Here is a 19,860-nt window from a genome sequence, read left to right as displayed (position 1 = left end):
CAGCTAGGAAGTGTAAAAGCAAATAGATATATACAATGCACATTGGAAATGTTCAATACTCAATTCAGTAACAAAGCTTTTTTGCATTCCTGCAGTGTAGCTACAGATAAAGTTATGAAACATGGGCTATTATGTAGGACAGGGGTAGGCAACCCTTTTGAGCCGGGGGCCGGGTTGCTGTCCCTCAGACAACTGGGGGGGGGCCGAAGGCCAAAAATAAATAATTAAATAATTTTTTTAAAAAAAAAAATTAAAATAAATAAATAAACCGGGACAAATGTAGGACAAAATTTTCAAATGGAAGGCACTTTTAAATAAAAAATGGCGGACACGGAAAAAAATTGCTGATTTTTTAAAAAATTGTTAAGATAAATGCATGTTTCTGAGGCTCATAGACAATTGCCCCACCATGGCCCCTCGTGGTAGATGCCAAAGGCCCCGGCGGCAATCGGTCCCAAGGCCTTGCCGGGCCGCATCCGGCCCGCGGGCCGCAGGTTGCCTACCCCTGATGTAGGATCTTGACTGTTGAACTTTGTGTTATCTTTTCTGACCAGTAGTAAACATTCTAGCACAGCCTCTTACTTTGGTATTGAGTAATTTGCAGGATTTTGGAATGCTTTTACCTTCTTGATGTTTCCTTTCAACTTCATTTGTACTCGTTCCTCCTTTCCAATGTTATTGTGTCACATATTCTCTCAACAAGAATGCTCACCCCTTGCATTAAATCTCTGGCAGCACCATTTAGGATTAAGTCCAGGATCACCTTTCCTTTGGTCATTCTTGTGACCAGCTGTTTTAGGATTCAGCCCTTTAGGGTATCAAAAAATGTTACCTCTATAATGGTTACAACCTACATTTATACCTGGTCAATGTAAAGGTGATTCACATCCCTCATTATTAGAACACTTTCTGCTATGGCCAATCCTGAGTCATATCACCCTGAGCATTTTGACACCCCCCCCCCAAGTATTAAATTACTTTTGAAGCCTGATAGTTGTCACTCCTGACCACTTCTTTTAAAGTTGTTGGTTCATTTTACACTTTGCCAACTCCATCGCATCCTTCCTGGTCTTTCCCCATTGTACCCAGAAAAAGCTGTATCCTACTGATTCTCTCTCACTAGGTTATGCTTGCGATGTTATGCTCACTTAATACCAAGATGTATAACACTCAAATTTCCACTCAGAGGCTTCTAGCATTAGCACAGAAACACATATATAAGCCCCCGTTATGTCTATGATGTGTACATTTTTTCCACCTAAGCTCTTAGGTCTCTGACTGTCTTGTTTTAATGTGATCTTATTTCCATTCCATCCCCAGTTGAGCAATCAGAAACACTTTTACTTTCATCCCACAGGAGTGATTCAGCCCAAACTGGATGCTTCTCAGCTCCTGTCAATTGTTCCCTCGGGTTTAGTTTAAATGCTACTCTTCTCCCTTTTTCATGTCCATTGCCAGCAGTCTGATTCAGTTTCCATTCAAGGGGGAGCCCATTCCTTTTGCACAGACCCATCTTGTCCTATAAAGTCCTCCAATAAATCCAAATCTCTTGTCTCCACACCACTTCTTCATGCACATTTTGAGAATTCTTATTGGCCCCTACCTACCTGGTCCTAAGCAGATAGTGACCCAGGGTCACATAGTATATATATACCCACTCTCTTCCAGGTTAGCATTCTCTGAAGATGCCAGCCACAGATGCTGGCAAACTGTCAGGAATAAACTCATAGAACATGGCCACATAGCCCGAAAAACCCACAAAAAACTATGGATGCCGGCCATGAAATCCTTCGACTTCACTTTTGAGATTATAGTTTTTTGGACTTCATTGTCCAGAATTTTCCAGCCAGCATGGCCACTATGAGAGTGGTTGATGTCCCCCATTATTACAACACTTTTCTCCATGCATTCACCTGTTTTGTATTCCATCTTAATAGTACCCTGATCATTTTGATCAAGGGAACAATAGCATGATTGCAGTGTGCTGGACAGAGAACTCTGGGTATTGTAGTCCAAAAACCCTAAAGCTTCCCATTTCTAATGTAGGCAATACGTGATGTTTGCAACATTCTGATCAGTCAGACAATTCATCATGTGGTCTATGCAGCCATCATGAGGACTCTTGAGCAGATAGAGAGATAGACTTACCTGGTCAGCAGGAAAGGAAAAAGAGCCAGCACTTGTCTGGAGATCAGCCTAGTCCTTCTTTTGTTTGGCAAACCAATTCAGGATATGAGCAAATGAAAGAAAAGGAACAACCCCACGCCCCCAGCTCCCAGAAGGAAGCCCAGACTCTCCCACTCAGACAAGCATGCAGCTACCATGAAGATCTCAGAAAGATACTATCTGAGAATGCAGTCACTAAATACAGCCAAGAAACAAGAACATCCTGATAACAAATTTGGGTTCCCCACTTAAGACATACACACATGGACTTGAACCAGTGGAATACCCTGATAATTAAAAGTAAAATCAGGGCAGTGGCTCCCACAAACCCAGATGTCTGCATCTCTAATGATCAGCTCTCCTGCACCTACTAGAATGCTCATTACTGGCATGTTCTGTCTCAGGCACCCTTGGATCCTTCTTGTTTAGCCCTGCCTGGCTTCTTTCCCGACGTCAGATTGGAAGACAATGGCCGGAATCCAATTGGGTAGTAATGATTGCATAACCAAGAGTTGTATATTTGCAACTTCTTCGTATTTACACTCTGTACATACCCCCTCTTTTAGCAAATAGAAAGGGGCTGTGAAAGAGCCAGTGTGCTGCAGGGGTTTGAGTGTTGGACTTTGACTTCAGAGACTAGGGTTCAATTCCCAGCTTAGCCATGAAACCCACTGGGTGACCTTGGAAAAGTCACATACTCTTAGCCACAGGGGAAGGCAATGGCAAACCTCCGCTGAACAAATTTGCCAGGAAAACCCCATAATAGGTTTGCCTTAGAGTCGCCATAAGTTGGAAATGACTTGAAGGCATACACCACACACACAGGGACTGTGAAAGTCCCCCAATCCCCATTCACTGGTCAGCAGCTGCTGTAATTGATGGGGGTCTGTTCTCTCATTGCTAAGAAAGGGGCTGACTGATGTTCTTACCCCCACAACACTCCTGTTCATCCCAGCTTGGATTGGGCCATAACACCAAAACATCCCATTTAGTCTCTGAACTTTTAAAAGAAATTTCACTCCAGGGACTCCAGAGCTTGTTTTGAAAATTATTTTTTTAAAATCAGTAATATTCATCCATATTCAAATAGTAGATTTCTTTTGGCAATAAAATGTTTTCCTCTCTTGAAGACCATTCAGATATTATCATAATCCTGTAGAATTGGTCTTCGTATTTTCCTAAACTTCCCAGGATAGATATTTTATCTGTATTTTCCACCGTAGATTACCTCCCATTAGTGCAAGTCCACCCCCCCCCCTTTGCAAATAATGAAAGTAATTCAGGATTCTGGGGTTATTCCCACTGTATTTCTGCATCCCCCTCCCCAAAAACATTCTGAAGTTCAGGACATTAACATGTATGGGGGAAACCATCCTACTTGGATTTTGGTGCCCCATGGCCCTGAGTATTGCCCACAAACATCTTGGGGTCTCACTCAGACACGGAGGAGGGTAGTTTCCATTACTTATATGCCCAAGAAAACATTCTGAGGTAAGTGCAGCATTTAAAGTACAGTCCAGCTTAATTGGGCTGCCCAGAATTTGGGGTACACTCCCTAACATGTGGGGCTCATAGAGATTTCAAATATACTGGATGTCTAGAACAAAGATAATTTTCTTTGGGAATGCAGGGAGGCAATGTCAGTGGGCAAGATTTTAGTCCTCAAGCTTCTGGGGGGCTCCCACTCCCTATTAAGATATGGCTGTTCAATGGGAAGCATGCCACATTCTGCTTACAAATAGCCCTGGTCTTATTTTGGAAAACCTCTGGAAGCCACACCAGGGTAAGCATGTGTGTTCCGAGCACCATTGAGATGAAAACTCAAATGTGGATTCACACCCTACATTATTCCCCTGTTCATGGCGGGAGGCCAACGAGTCACCCAGAGGTGGGAGGTTGTAGTCAGACATCACATTTTGAAGGAGCGACAGCCACCCTCAAGCATTCAATGGGAGAAAACGTGCTGCGCCAGGCTTCAGCTACACAATGGTTTTGGGAGGCCGTGTGCCATCAACTGCAAAAGAGAAGAAAAACACAGGCTTGCCAAAGAGATGGTTCCAGCCGTCCCTGTTTCCCAAGGATAGCCTCTACTGTCTATTTTCAAATTGCTCTCCTGCTTTTGTTCTTAATTCTTGGGAGGCCGTTGGGGCCAAATTACTAGTTACACTAAATGCACACTTGTGTGCCTATTTGTTTAAATTCCAGCTGTACTAAATCCCACCCCCATCAGTATGCATATGCATTCCCCCTCACCACAGTTTCATAAGAACATCATGCTACTGAATTAAGGAAGCCATGACAAAAATAGCTTTTAGAAGATATTTGAATAAAGGCATATCGATAGTCCAGCCCTTGTTCTCTTCTGTCTCCTTTTCACTGTCATTCCAAAGAAACTGTCCTGGTTGTCCTGGGTTGCGCAGCCACTAAGGCTTGGTAGACACACCATTTCTGCCTCTCTTATGATCTGAGTAGGCTGTCTTACCCCTTCATTTTAAAGAAAAATTAACTGGACATTCACACCTACTTTAGATTAAAGGCTATTTCAGGCCTAAAACAGAATGGAGATGGGGAGAGAATAGTTTTTAATGATCATTTGACCCTGGAGGCTTCTAGAGGTGCACTAGGGCAAAATATTGATGTGGGGATGTGGACATCCAAGGATTTGAACTTATGACTCCTAGAAGAGAAACAGCCTTTTCATTGCAAACATTATTCAAAGATGCACACAAGTCTAGAATTCCCAAATTCCCTGGCATGAAGGGAAACAGATACTGTAAACCAATTGGATGATACTCAGCTAAATGATAAAGTTTGATACTGAGACAGTGTTAGTACAGCACAGATACAAGCTTAGGAGCTTATCACATAAACTTTAAAACTGTTTCAAGTCTCCTGGGCTGGAGCCAGGATGCAGGACGGAGGCAGGGATTATCGTATGCTAAATCACCATCTAACTGCCACCTGCCATCAGCCCAGGTCCCAGCCACATTAGGAAGCTTTCTGGCTTCTAAAAAGTGCGGGCGGAGTGCGGCTGGCACCCAGGCTGATGATGGGTGGCCATTTAGCATGTGATAATCCCCGCCTCCATCCCACGTCCCGGCTCCAGCCAGGCTTGAAATGGTTTTAAAATTTATGCGATAAGCTCCTAAGAAGATATTGCAAAAATCTCTGAAAGCCTTGGCCTTCAATGGAGTGCAGTCAGCTATAGGTTCACCAACAGATTACTCACTTTCAAAACTGCTGTAACATTTTGCTGCCTGAGGGGAAGGACAAAATTAGTGTCCCATGCCAAATGATCTGACATGTAAAACCTGCTTTAATATTGGGGTGGTTCACACTTGAGAAGAGAACAGAAGGAGGCCTAGGGGTACAGCCCAGGCTAAACTGTTCACATGCTTCTGTCCTATGGTGGTTACAGTGTTGGATTAATGCTACAGAGTTATAGCACTATGATTTCACTTTAACTGTCATGAGTCCAGCCTATGGGATCCTGAGACTGCACTTAGAGAGCAGCCTTTAGAATTCTCAGCCCAAAAGAGCTAATATCTCATCAAACTACAAGTCTCAGAATTCCATAGGATGCAGCCAGGGCAGTTAAAGTGGAATCATAATTCTGCAGTGTGAATGGGCCTTGATGTTTAAGCTCTCACTCAGCCATGAGTCTCACTAGGTGATCTTGGGCTAGTCATGCTTTCTCAGCCTGGCCCACTTCACAAGGCTGGTGTGAAGGAAAAAGTGATGGTGGGGGAGAAGACTGTACATTATTTTGATGTTCCTGGACAAAAAGGTTAGTTATTAAATAGAAAAAAAATCATCTCAATTTGCCTAATAGGAGAAATGGTATGGACAATTCTATGGTATGCAAGTAGATGTTAAGGAATATCCAGTGAGATGCAATGATGTGCATCTCACTGGATATTCCTTAACATCTACTTGCATACCATCTACTTCCATAAAGTGGTCTCTTCCAACTCTATGATTCTATGATTCTATGATTCTTCTGTTTAAAGGAGACTTGCATGGCTGTCCCTGCTATTAAACGGACTTAAGTGACTTTATCCCCCAACCCCAGAAACCCATTGTATTTCTTTGTGCTTTGAGCTTTACACTAGTTCCTATCACTGTGATCATTTTGGTTCTAAGCTACCTGGAATATTTGCCACGATGGCAAAGTGTAAGTGCTGAAGAGAAACTAAATAGATGGAACAGGGCTGACTCTAATAGGCCAAAACATAGAAGAAATGATTTGGTTTTTAAAGCTGCATACCATGTAGCCTAAAGTTGCCCCCTTTGCAACGTCGAGTAGGGCGCCGAGGGTCTCGGTTGCCCCGAAGGCTTCGGTGCAAGAGGGGCTGGAGAGGTCTTGAGTTGTCACTCATGCTCCGGAAAATTTGGGAAGGGAGATTCTGGCTGAGAAGACGAAGGGAGTGTATCTGGAGGATAGAAAGGGAAGAAAGGGTCAGGAGTGACAAGAGGATTCCAGGGCTGCTACAGGTGTGGGCAGAAAAGTCAAACATGCACCAGGGAACCAAGACATCTGAATTTTCTTAGCTGGGAAAGGCCAGAGGCTGGAGTTATTACTGTTTTGGTCAGGATTTGGAATGTTACGTTCAAAAAGCAATTAATTTCTTTACTCATTTCTCTGATCACCCAACAGATCATGACCCCTTATTGTTGCTACCTTCTGGAAATGTTGCCATTGTTACTGTTGTGCCATAGGAAAATACAGGAAAAGTGGCCAATTCAGATTTGGAATTTTGGGGGGAAATGCAAAAGATATTACTAAGAAATCCTTTCTGGATGCTGCATCAGGTAGCCACCTGTGTGATCTTTCCTCTTCAGACTCCCATTGTTCAAACTAAGCACACATACAGAATAATACATAATAGGTAGACATTCTGTTCCCATTCCACTGAAAAATAGTAAGTAATTTTTCAACGCTCAGGAAAAGCAAATAGGAGGTCAAAGAGGATTTGTCTTCCATTAAAAGGGTCAGGGACTCACCTGTACAGAGGTAATATTGATGGGTCGGTCAATGAGGATCCAAGTGGCTGTTTCATAGCACGGTGGGGTTGACATGGATCCCTGGTAGGTGATAAAACCAAATGCCTCCGGATAAAGATCTTCAAGGCTCAGGTCATGAAGAAGGTAAGCATCATCTGTGAGGGCAGAAGTATACAGATGCATGTATATTTTAACATAAATTCAAGAAGAACCTTACTGGATTGGATCAAATGTCCATCTAGTCCTGTAGGTGTTCACACAAGAAGCTGACAATCAAGTCAAGATGATAATTCTCACTTTTTGTTTGTTCTCAGCATGTGATATTCAAAGGTGTACTGCCTTGGAACATGAGGCAATGAATTTGCTGTTGTAGTTAATAGAATTGTCCTCCATTCATATTTTAAATTCATTTAAGCCAGTGGCTGTAACTACATCTTGTAGTGACCGTCCATCATAGCTTGGAACCATTACTTTTTTTTGGATTACAACTCTCAGAAACCTCCAGTCAGCATGCCCCTCACCCAAGATGTTCCACTTACTTTTATATGAGATCCTTGTAATCGTTTCTCTGTTTAACAGTCTGGTTAGGAATGGGTTGGGACTTGGTCCAATCTGCAAACAGAAATCATGCAAAGGCCTTGAATTTGGTTCTCTAACCAGCCTCCATCCCATCTTGAGCCAGCTTGAGACTTATGTACCATCCCTATATCAGCAGGGGGTAAGGATGGACTCACATTGGCGAAGATTGAAATGACGGCCAGGCCATTGGGATTGCGTGAGGCTTCTGAGATATTGGGGTAGAGTTCTTGGTTGTAGTGGATCAGCTGCACCTACAAGTAAACATGAAACGTGTATACTCACATCAGTGTGATAAAATGTAACCCTGCATTTTGCAGGTATAGAGCAATGCATGTATTTGTCAGACTATTCTTCATTCAAGGCGCTCAAAGCAGTGTATACAATTCCACCCCTTCAATTTCTTCACAACAACCCTGTAAGTGAGATTAAACTAAGAAATAATGCTAGCCTAAATATTACTCATTCAGTATCATGGCTGAATGGGTCTTGAACTGGGGGAAATGGCTTGGAGAGGCCAGACACCAGCATCTTCTTCCTGAATACACCAATAGGGATCCCAGGCCTTGGAATTTCAGGACCAAAACTTGAAACTTAGTTCTGATCCCTTGTTATGTCACAAGAAGTGGTTGCACTGGTAACATTATAAGGCTGATGTGAGAAGGAACAACCCCTGACAATGTCATAGGCCCCATACAGACAGGCCAAAATAAAACTGTTTTGGGTCACTTTGGAGGTATGCTGTTTAAATGATGCATGCGTCCTAAGAGTCTGGAAGCCACGCCAAAGCGCACCTAAGGACTGGAGTGCAGCTTTGGTGCAGCTTCTAGACTCTTAGGAAGCATGCATCATTTAAACAGCATACCTCCAAAGTGACCCAAAGCAGCTTTATTTTGGCCTGTCTGTATGGGGCCATACATAAGGTGTGTAAGTGTATGTGCCTTCAAGTCAACAGGCAACTTATGGTGACCCCATGAATTTCACAGAGTTTTTATAGGCAAGGAATACTCAGAGGTGTTTGCCAGTTCCTTCCTCTGAAATATAGCCTACAGCACCTGGTATATGTTGGTGGTCTACCATCCAAGTACTATCCATAGCTGACTCTGCTGAGCTTCCATAGTATGAACATGGAGCAGTTACAGATCCGTAACTCTACATTATAAATCATATGGGATGCCAACCGGTGGCTTTTTAAAAATTGAATGGCATAAACAAAATATGCCATGCAAATTTTAAAAAGCACCTCAGTTGGCATTCTGTATTGCAGTTATGGATTCTTAATGTAGAGTTATGTGTCCGTAATTGCTCCATATTCAGCAATACTACACATTCACAACCATGGCACTACTGCAGTCATAAATGCCCCCTCCCAAACCTACCTTAGGAGCCAGCAGTTGCACCAAATGATGGAAGTCTGTTCAGCTGGTGACTGGGGTGACATTTCCAGGTCTCTCCCACCAGTGAGCAAGGCTACAACTATCAGAAGAAGGACACCTGTTGCAATGCATCCTTGCAGCCTTGCTTGCTGGTGGGATGGAGCTGAAAATGCCATCCTGCTGCACCCTGATGGGCAGCTGAATAAACCTCTACAGCTTGCAATGGCTGCTGGTTGTTAAAGTAGGCTTGGGGGTCGGGCCAGGAGATCTTAGTTATGCATTCGTAACTAAGTATTTGATGTAGGATCTCGACAACCATGTCTAAGTAATGAAGGATACACACACTTCACACATACTTACTTGTCAAGGCAATGCGCTCATCCTGAGACTCCTTCCCCTCATGCTGAGAACTAGAGAAAGGGTCTAGGCCCTGAGATCTGAGAATCAGAAACCATACACCTCTAATAGTCTAGTCCAGGGATGTAGAGTTGAGTCAATTGACTCAGACTTAAGTCGGACTTTAGTTGCTTGACTTGGCAAAAATAATACACTGACTGAACTTGAGACTTGTATATTTTTAGTGACTGACTTACTGGTACCATTCACGTCAAGCAGCAGGCAAGACCCACCCCAAAGTATGGGGCACATTTCTTGGCAAGGAACAGCAAATGTTTTAGGCAGTAGAGGTGGAAGGATCCTTCTAAAGTTTTTGTAAGGCTCCTCTGATGGGCAGTGGGGACAGGCTGCTAAGCATATCTCAAGCCACACCTCAAGCCTATTGCCGTTCCCTCTGAAAAATGCACCCTGCCTCTGTTAAAAGTTGGCTTCCAGATTTAAGACGTGACTTCAGATTTGACTTGAAAGTATCTTATAAGGACTTGAGACTCAAGAATTGAAGGTAGAGACTTGAGAGTTGACTTGAGACTTGGACTGAAAGACTTTAATACATCATTGGTCTAGTCTGCAGCAAATCAGAACAGTGAGGCTCTCACTGGGGATTAAGGTTTTTTTCTAGGGAGTGGTCCTTAAACTTTGGTCCTCCAGGTGTTTTGGACTTCAGCTCCCATAAGACCTAGCCAACTTGGCCAATCATCAGGAATTCTGGGATGTGAAGTCCAATGCACCTGGGAGACAAAGTTTGGGAACCACTGACCTAGGAGCAGACTGTAGTTTTACTTTGTATGCAGTCTGGAGATCCAATAACCTGAGTACTGTACTGCCAGCTAACCCCCACAGGCCAATAAGGATGCACCAGGCCTTATAAAACCCTTGCATCCAAATCAGCTCCTTCAAATGAGCAATTTGCCAGTGTGCTTCTTTCTACATCTGACCACTAGTATGTCTTTGATCATGGAAATTGCCTCAGGCTCTGTGAAACCTTGCTTGCTAGTAACAGAACCTGCCTGACAGTGTGTTTGAATACTCCTGCATGAAACAAAACCAAACAAAACTTTCCACCAGAACATCAAGAGAAAAGCGAGACTGAAGGTTTCTTTTTAAACTGATGTTTTTAAAATATGTAGGGGCTGTAGTTCCCCTCCCTGGCTCAATATATTCAAAGCTGTTTAAGAAGGAACTTTAACTCATGTAGTTCAGCCTTCTCTCACCTGGTGATGCTCCAAATGGGTGAGCTTGCACAGCTATTACTCCCATCAGTTGGGTGGAGGTGTAATTAAATATAGTTCTACTTAAAGTGGATCTCATGTCCACAGAGAGTTTCCAGTAAATAAAGACCCAATGGGCACAAACATGGTACCAGTCCCGGGTGCATTAAAAAAAAAAAGCTGGTTTTCCCCTTAGTAGACAGCCTGTAAAGCACTCATCCACTATATCTCAAGACCATCTGGTTGGTGGAAGCTGATGTTAGCCATCCACACTTATTCTTTATCTGCTGCTTTTAATCTTCCTTTTTGTTGGTTTTTCAATCATGTTTTTTATGCTGAAATCAAGTGATATGTGTTTCCTAATAGGAGAGCCAGCATTGCATAGTGGTTTCAGTGTTGGACAGTGACTCTAGAGGCCAGGGTTTGATTCTTAGCTCAGCCATGAAACCCACTGGATAACATTGGGCAGTCACACTCTCTCAGCCTCAGAGGATGGCAATGGCAACCCTTCTCTGAACAAATCCTGCATAGAAAGCCCCGTGATAAATTAACCTTAGGGTCACTGTAAGTTGGAAATGACTTGACAGCACACCACCACCACTACCACCACCACAGGACATATGACTGGAATCCAGTTGGGGACTTATGTCTTCGTAAGTGGCCTTAGCTCTCCAGGCATGGGAATCTGTAATGTCTGTATCCAGTAAAGGGCTGCTGTCACATTACGACATAGGGGAGCCAGCAAAGTGGCTAATGCGCATTGGGACAAATGCTTAATGGGGTTGATGTATAATGGGACACCAGCTAGAGAGTCCTGATGTACTTCAGTAGAGCCCAGTGCACATCAGGACACTTTTGTTGTGTCCTGTTACACATCTTCACAATTCACCAATGGGGTTCCTTAGTGCCTCTGATAGTAGCTAACTATAAGTTATGTTAATGACATATATCATGATAGAAAATTCCAGCCAATCTTTTTTTTAGGGGCGGAGCCAGCATGGCATAGTGGTTTGTGTGTTGGACTATAACTCTAGAACCCAAAGTTTGATTGCCTGATCAGCCATGAAACCCACTGGGTGATGTTTGGCAAACTACATGTTCTCAGCCTCAGGAGAAAGCAATGGCAACCTCCCCTGAAGAAATCTTGCCTAGAACACCTTATGATAATTTTGGCTTAGGGCCACCATAAGTCAGCAATTACTTGAAGGCACACAACAACAAATACTAACAACACATGATTCTTCTGCATGTATGGACAGGCCCAAATTTTTAAGTGAAAAGTGGACCAGTTTGCCTTCATGGTTGTTAGGCCCAGCTTGAAGATCACCTCAGCAGAATAAGTCTCGCCATCAATCTCATGTTCAGAGCCAAATCCATCTTCACTTCCAAAGTGCAAGCGTATCTCCTGGAGCCGGTGGCTGTATAACAGCGGCCCTCCAGAGACGTTAACCAGCTGCAGTGGGTCTGGCCGAAAGGAGACATGTCGTCCCGTGTTGTACATGGTGCCACTGATCTGCATGATAAGATAGTGAAACAGGGACTATAAGAATATGAGATGCTGGCCTTATATTGACATCAATGCATTCTGAAATAGCCTGTTGTTCCACTGTCAGAGGGGCAGTGAATCAGCTTTGGGTTTTAGTCCAAACGTTAAAGGAGCTAACTAGGATGCAGAGTCCTCTCTCCAAAACTGGTTCAGCAGCTTGGACAGCATCTTTAATTCACACTAAAACCCAGAGCAGATTTGCTACTCCATGGACAATGTAGTCAGCAGCTGTACCTGGGTCAATATAGGTAGCCCAGTTTGTTCATTCTGACTGGTAGGACCACTAAAATCAGGATTCTTTCCAAGCTTTACCAGGAGATCTCTGGTATTTCTCAGTGGTCTCCCACCCAAGTAATAACCCGGCCAGACACTGCTTGGCTTCTGAGGATTCCAGACAATCAGGTATGCTCAGGGTGTTATAGTGGATTAGAATTCCTCTAGGATAAGGAAGAGTGGTGGAGCAGTGGTAAACCCAGTATCCAGGGATATCATTGTTTGTACAGTCATGCCATAAACTTGATCGATGGGGTAATTTGCAAGCCATGATTCATTCTGCTTCAGCCAATCCTCCTCATCTCCCTGATTCCAGAAGACGGACCAAACCAAGGTGAGATTCAGGTGGCTCATTGCCCTGGAGCAATTCCAAAGGTAGCTCCCTGCCTTGGTGTGGGTGTCTAAGCTCTACTACTGGTGTGCTCACTTCATGCTATAGCATATCAGGCTTGACAGTGTTGCCAAGCCAAAAGGAAACTTCCCTGGGCCCAGACTCGGTCCTTTTTTGGCCCAAGGTTTTGTGCATCTCAGCTCCTTTCTCTCCAACTTTTCACAGATAAAAACTGGGACATGTGTGGCCAAGCAACATCACAATATGGCCAAAATGGCAAAAATTCTTAATGTGCATTTTAGCCTCCAAAAGCAACACAAAAACCTAGTAAAACACAATGTATAATTATATTAATCTTCAAACTGAATGGCATTATGCCCTTTTTAGTGCCCCAAAGGAACAAATAATATAATTTACTTGCAATTATTTATTTCCAGAAACTGAGTACTTTGACAATAGTGTCTTAAAAGCATATGTCCAGGCATACCCACCTTTTTCCCACCTGTGCTTAGTCGAAGTGGGGGAAGGAAGGGGTCAAACACCATTTGGCTAGTGTTAACATCTACCGGTGACTGACGTTTGCCAATGGCACAGAGACTCCAGGCCGAATTCACAAGACCCCAAAATGGGGGACCTGCAAAGAGAGCAAGAGAAAACAAGCCGAGTCTGTGACTGAATCCTGCTGGTTCCTTGAGCTAGAGCCAAGGAAATGTTCATATTTATTCCCTGGGGTGCAATTACAGAGAATGGAGAGAGGGAAAGAGTGTTGGGATGGAGAGTCAGAAAATGCCTGTGTATGTGTTTCACAACTGCCCAGGCTAAGCTGTAAAAGAGAAGCAGGCAGCTGACACTAAAATCGCACAATGACAGGAAATTCAGGATAAGTAAAAGGAAGCACTATTTTCATGTGGTTATACTATAGGATTTGCAACGTAATGATGAGCAGAAGGTCCTGCTGGTGACTTACTCTGCTGTAACTCCTGCTTATGCGAGAGTAAGTACTTCTTTGAACATTGGAGAAGAAGGTAACCAATGCTTCCTTGAGCCATGTCTTTGTCCTGAATGTACAATGGTTGCTAGACAGTGCCCAGGTCCACCCATGTAGCAGTCAGGGATGGGGGAGGTAGAGCTGTGACCATGAGCCAGGGAAGAAGGAACAGTTTTCACACAGCCCAGAACATCAGTGTAAGGATGCCGATGGAACTTCATGCTCCATCAGTAATCCAATAAGATCTTGGCCATTGACAGCCAACTCAGAAGGATTTGAAAGGGTCTGAGACATAACCATGTAAGGTAAGAAGACAAATGACTACTAATCATATTGGTTGTTGTTGTGTGCCTTCAAGTAATGTCTGACTTATGGAGACCCTATCATGGGGTTTTCTCAGCAAGTTTTTTCAGAGGGAGTTTGCCACTGTCATCCCCTGAGATTAAGAGAGTGTGACTTGCTCAAGTCACCAGTGGATTTACATTGTCAAACCTTGGTCTCCAGTGTCATAGTCCAACACTTAAACACTACACTATGCTGGATCCTAGAACAACAAGAAGATAAATGGCTACTAATCATGAGGGATATGCATTTCCTTGTGTTAAAGGCACTGAGTAACTCTCAGTACCAGTTGCTGGGACCCAGGGCCAACTCCAGACATTTTGCTGCCTGTGGTGGAGCAACAAACCACAGAGAAATAGACAAAAGGTACATTTGCATTGTAGAAATAATGCAGTTTGACACCACTTTAACTGCTATGGCTCTATCCAACAGAATTCTGGGATGAATAGTTTGGTGAGGCATCAGCACTTTTTGTCAGAAAAGGCTAAAGGCCTTGTCAAACTACAAATCCCAGGATTTCATAGGATGGAACTACACCCTCTAAAGTGGTGACAAACTGTATTATTTCTACAGTGTAGAAACACAGAGAGAAAGTCAAGAAACCTCACTGCATGAGATAGAAAAACTCACAAGCGCCTCTCCCTATCCTTAGCAGTAAGAACACAGAGCAAAATACATACACTGTCCTTTCACGACTAAATCTGCTGCTGCCCTAGGCTGCCAGTACTCCTAGTTTATTGGCTGAGACACCTTTGCTTGTGAACATGTGTAGGAGGGTGCTATTGCAATCCTGTCTCACTTCTGGGCTTTCCATGTGCATCTGGTTGGTGAACACAGTGAACACAGAGCTGGACTAGACCTGCAATCTGATCCAGCCCACATCTTATGTTCTTCCTTCTCATGTCTTGATTTGTGTGCAAACAACATTACACTAGGAAGGCAAAACATAGGTCTCTAATTCCCAGTGGCATTGATGTGCTGGCTTCTAGAGATCCAAGTGTTTGTGTTTATGTGCCCCAATTTATACGTAGTACCCCTTTCAACAGCACACACATTTCAAGTGATGTGTCTGCCTTAACAATGTGTGCATATGTCACATTTGTCTAGGTACAGATGTGGACATGTAGGAGTTTATTAGTCTTTCTCTCTCAATCTCCTTCTCTGCATTTTAATAAAGAAGAAAAAGAGCTTTACCTAGACGGCATCTGTATGTATGCAATTGAGAAAAAAGCAATATATCTGCTCCGTGTCTTTCCTGGGTGTTCCTTCATCTCTGTGTGCGCTCACTAGCTTGTTTCATTCCTCATCCCCTTGGTGATTACTGTATGTGTATGTTTTATAGCCTCATCTGTATGGGTACGCTTAATTATTTCACCCCTTCTTTTCGAATAGGGGAGGTGGTCTTCACCAATCTCTCCTTGCACTCCCCAAGCCGAGTGGCAGCGGGGGGAGCAACAACACAGGACATTATGGCTTCCACGTAACCAGTCGCTCACCCTCCCTTCCACATGTACACCCACACACTGTGGCCCTGTTTCTCTTTGCTGCTCGCTGCATCGCTGGAGCGGGCAAGGGAGATATTAAATATTAATGCAGCCTCTTGCAGTTGCTGAGCTAAGCCCAGCCTTTCCTCTCCCCCCCCCCCGCTTTCCACCTAGGATCAGCACTGCGTACAGCTGGAACGGCGCAGCACTTTCCTGTCTCAGCATGCTCTCTCCCAAAGGAGGGTTTATGGGGACACTGCACAGACTCACCTACCCACCCACCGACTCACCCTGGGGACTCCACCAGGCATCCCCAACCTTCAACGCAGGGGGTCAGGAGAGAGGCATCGGGAGTCCAAGGAAATCTAATTGGCCGTCTGGAATTGGCACCGACAATCTGTGCCAAGGAGGCCCCCCAAATCCTGAGCTCAGAATAAATTATGCAAATCAAACCCCTATTTGCATGCTTCTCTTTAACCGGCCTAGCCTATTTGGATGGCAACACAGAGTGTGTTTGCTGCTTTCCCACCGACACCACCACCGCATGTGGTGGAAGTTTTTGAAGGAGCCAAAGCCTAGGAAAGGAAGGAGGGCAAACATATGCTGTGTGTGAAGAGATGTGAAAATAACTAATATGAGCAAAGGATGGGAGGAACAATATATATATATATATATATATATATATATATATATATATATGAATGAGAAGCAAGGGAAATATGGGAGAATTAAAACAGGAAAGCAAGGCTCCACATGTAGGAAGCGAAGGCACAGGTGCTCCTCCACCTTTTGAAAAGGAAAATCCTAAACCATTCAGCACTCAGTTTTCAGCAGCTATTGCCTGTACTGGTCAAACAGCCACCATACTAAGGACTAGTTAAATGTTTTCCCTTTAAGTAAAGGCCATTGTGAATTGTTTGGGTTTTTTTTCCTTGCAAGGAACAACACTGCTGCCTCTGTTTGTGCCAGGCAACATGTGGAGAGCAAGGCAGACTTTTAAAAGGCAAGCTGTTTCCCTTTATGAAGATGATCACAATCTGTTCCTTTTAAAAACTGGATTAAGGGAAGATTGGAAGAATGTCATCATGGGTGCTGAAAATGCTCTGTAGAAACAAGGATGTTCCCTTGGATCTTCCCCTTGTAATAGCTTCAGCTCTTCCCCCACTCAATTTTTTATTTTTCCAGTATATTCCCCCATCTGCCATACTGTTTGTATGTATGTGCCTTTAAGTCATCTGTCAACTTATGCTGACCATATGAAGAATACTCAGAGGTAGTTTTAGTAGTTCTTTCTCTGAAATAGGAGCATCTAGTATTTGTTGGTGTTCTCCCATCCAAGTACTAACTAGAGTTGACTCTGCTTAGCTTCCAAGATCAAACAAGATTTTGTGCCTTTAGGCTTTTTAGGCCACTATTAATTATATTGTCCCCCTGCCAATATAACCTGCCATGCTACATGTTATGCTGTGCCATACCCAGAACGCAGAAGAATCACATACTAGCTGGGGGATTCTGGGAGTAACAATCCAAAAAGGTAACTACTTCAAGTTCTGGGCTTAGAAACAGGTTTCTACTCCTGCATTTATCCTTTCCCATTCCTCAGAGCCACTTGCCATTCATGCCTTTAGAAAGCTGCCTTGCTAAACCAAATGGAGGTTTCGTGTAGTGTGGCAACGTGTTTCCAGCCATGAGGAGTCTTGTTAAGTTCTTAGGCTTGAAGTGACGTAATAGCAGCAGCATTATCACATTTTCTTGTTTCTTCCCCAACATCCAACATTCAAAGGTAGACTTCATGCAGGCTTCATTTATCTTGTTATCGCTACCAAACACTAACAGGTCTATCTTCCATTAATTTCTCTAACCTTTACAAAAATATTAATGAAACAAGTGTTGCCTAGCTCCTCCTCTGAATCCTTCCTTCCTGGATCTTGGAACAAGATTTGGGTCAGCATATATGCCCTTAAAGGAATAAGAAGCTGCTTTAAGCCAAAGCAAGCAATTTATCTACTCTGACTAGCAGTGGGTCTCCAGGGTCTGAGGCTGACAGGACATTTGCCATCATCTGCCAGATGATCTTTTTATCTGAATATCCAAGGAATGTACCTGGAGCAGTTTCTATGCAAAGCAGATATGGTTCCCCAAGCCCTTCTGGTCTTGAGTGAAAAGACCAACACATACTCAGCTATAATACTGAGCTCCATAAAATCCTGTGGCAATAAGTTCCAAAGGTTGGTGGCCAAAATAGGATAGTGAGTATGATGGTAAAGGTTGGCCTTTGTGTTTATCTGATCGACATATGTACTTATAAACACACACACACACACACACACACACACACACACACACAGAGAGAGAGAGTCAGGCTGGGAATTATGGAGAAGGAAAGCAAGAAAAGCAAAGCGAGAGGAGGGAGCCATTCTTCAGTCCTTGAATCTTTCCCCACCACCATGATCATGACCATTGCCACAACCAGCATCACAATCACAGTGAATTTTGTACCTGGCACAAAGCTACCATGAAGCGTCTCCTTGTAAGCCCACCAGTCCTCATAGGTCTTTGCAGGGACAAACTGCACTGGAGAAGGAAAAGTGGGAAGATGGAAAGGAAAGATTAAATTAGTCTGGAGGCAGCTGAAGGAGGGAGACACAAAAATGTAACAGGCAACACTCATCTCTGCTTGGAACCTCCTGCCATCCCTTGCTGGGTTTCTTTCTTTCTTTCTTTTCTGAATGGCCAAATGATGAGTAGACAGATTTGGGAGAAGCCACTTGAATGGATAGATAGATGGACTGACAAAAGTGTTGAAAGTTAGATTCCCTTTCACACAAAAGCCTCCCACAGGAACACTGAACTGCCCGACCTGATGCATAGTAAAGAAGGCACTCCCTACATGTTCAGAGACACAATTGTCTCTGTTCTGTCACAAGTCATGTATTTTGTTGGGAAATGAACCCCAGTGCCAGGGTGAAAGATGACAGAAGAGGGAGAGAAAGAGGATCTGGGTGCAAATTAACCCATGCATAGTAGAGGGAAAAGATGCAAAAACAGATAGACAAAGAGGAGAGAGAGAGAGAGAGAGAGAGAGAGAGTGCACACACAGAAAATGAGTGACTATGTATGTGCATATATGTATATACAAATATATATATTTTTAGATTGTAATCCTGAGAGCAGGGAAATATCTAATTAACTATTTGTAAGCCGCTCTGAGAGCCTTTCTGGCTGAAAAGTGGAGTATAAATACACTAAATATATACACATACTCACACATTATATATGAGATGACTTCAAGAAATTGTGGGTTTTACATAGATTAAGCAAACCAGTGTGGCGTAGTAGTTTGAGAGTTGGACTACGATTGTGGAGATCCTGAGTTCGATTCCCGGCTTGGCCGTAAAACCCTCAGGGTGGCCTTGGGCAAGTCACACTCTCTCGGCCCCAAGGGGAAGGCAGTGGCCAACCTCCCCTCAACAAATCTTGACCCGAAGACCCTAGGACAGGTTCCCCCTTAGGGTTGCCATGGGTCCGAAACAACCTGAAGGCACCCAACCTAGATTAATTTCTGAATGGAGAATCTGTGTGTGTATATGAAAGAGGACTAAAGAGCATGTGGTTGTGAAGGAGATGGAGAGAGAAATGGATGGATGGATGGGAGCATGGGTGGGTGGATGGACGGATAGATAGCGGTCCCAGTTGCCTTTCTCTTAGGCTACCCCTTCCTTCTTCTTTCCTCAGGGACTTCCTTGGGCTTCAGACAACTCACCTCTCCCTCCCCATGCCTGCTCATCCTCCCTCCTTCCCAAACATCCTTCACATCCCACTTCTCCATTCATCTCGTCTTCTTTTTCTCTCTCTTTCTCTCTCTCTCTCTCATCACTCTCTTACCAGCCATACAAGTTGCAGTCAGGACTCCCAACAGGCAAAGCCCCCCCAGCGTCCTGGTCCTCATCCTGGTGGGCAGAAAGAGAAGGAAGGAAGGAGGGAAGGAAGGAAGGAAGGAAAGATGCTCTTCAAGACTGGAAATCCCCTCTCGCCTCCGCAGCCTCTGGAGAGGTGTTTGGTGGGGGGCTTTCCAGGATCCACGCCTGATCCGATGAGGGTCCCCCACCAAGAAACCCTATTGTCCCTGAAAGCCTCTCCCCTCCTCCATGCTTGCTATCTATCTATCTA

At 43.9% G+C, this 19,860-nt stretch overlaps 1 protein-coding gene across 2 annotated transcripts; it reads right to left on the bottom strand.

Moving 5' to 3' along the window:
• Positions 1-3,202: 3,202 nt before the first annotated feature.
• CA11 (carbonic anhydrase 11) lies at positions 3,203-19,854 on the bottom strand. 2 transcript variants are annotated; one of them, XM_042475119.1, is made up of 9 exons: positions 19,576-19,854; positions 18,190-18,264; positions 13,368-13,510; positions 12,054-12,239; positions 7,905-8,000; positions 7,710-7,782; positions 7,171-7,325; positions 6,434-6,599; positions 3,203-4,180 (listed from the first exon to the last, which is right to left on the bottom strand). In XM_042475119.1, exons 1-9 carry the CDS (start codon positions 19,637-19,639, stop codon positions 4,146-4,148), a joined length of 993 nt encoding a protein of 330 aa, XP_042331053.1. In that variant the 5' UTR covers positions 19,640-19,854; the 3' UTR covers positions 3,203-4,145. The 2 variants fall into 2 exon arrangements, with proteins under 2 accessions (XP_042331053.1, XP_042331054.1); XM_042475120.1 differs by lacking the exon at positions 18,190-18,264.
• Positions 19,855-19,860: the final 6 nt, after the last annotated feature.

This window comes from Sceloporus undulatus, chromosome 6 (genome assembly GCF_019175285.1).
Source record: "Sceloporus undulatus isolate JIND9_A2432 ecotype Alabama chromosome 6, SceUnd_v1.1, whole genome shotgun sequence".
NCBI lineage: Eukaryota > Metazoa > Chordata > Lepidosauria > Squamata > Phrynosomatidae > Sceloporus > Sceloporus undulatus.
The sequence above is the reverse complement of the archived record's forward strand: the minus strand, read 5'-3'. Positions and strand labels throughout refer to the sequence as shown.

Bases quoted from the DNA above. Each gene is read 5' to 3' on its own strand.
- CA11 (XM_042475119.1), bottom strand. From the start codon at position 19,639: ATGAGGACCAGGACGCTGGGGGGGCTTTGCCTGTTGGGAGTCCTGACT. The intron at 12,240-13,367 runs GTGGGTATGCCT...CTTATCATGCAG, and splicing joins TAAGCACAGGTGGGAAAAAG to ATCAGTGGCACCATGTACAA. The intron at 8,001-12,053 runs GTGATCTTCAAG...GTTTACTTGTAG, and splicing joins GCGAGACTTATTCTGCTGAG to GTGCAGCTGATCCACTACAA.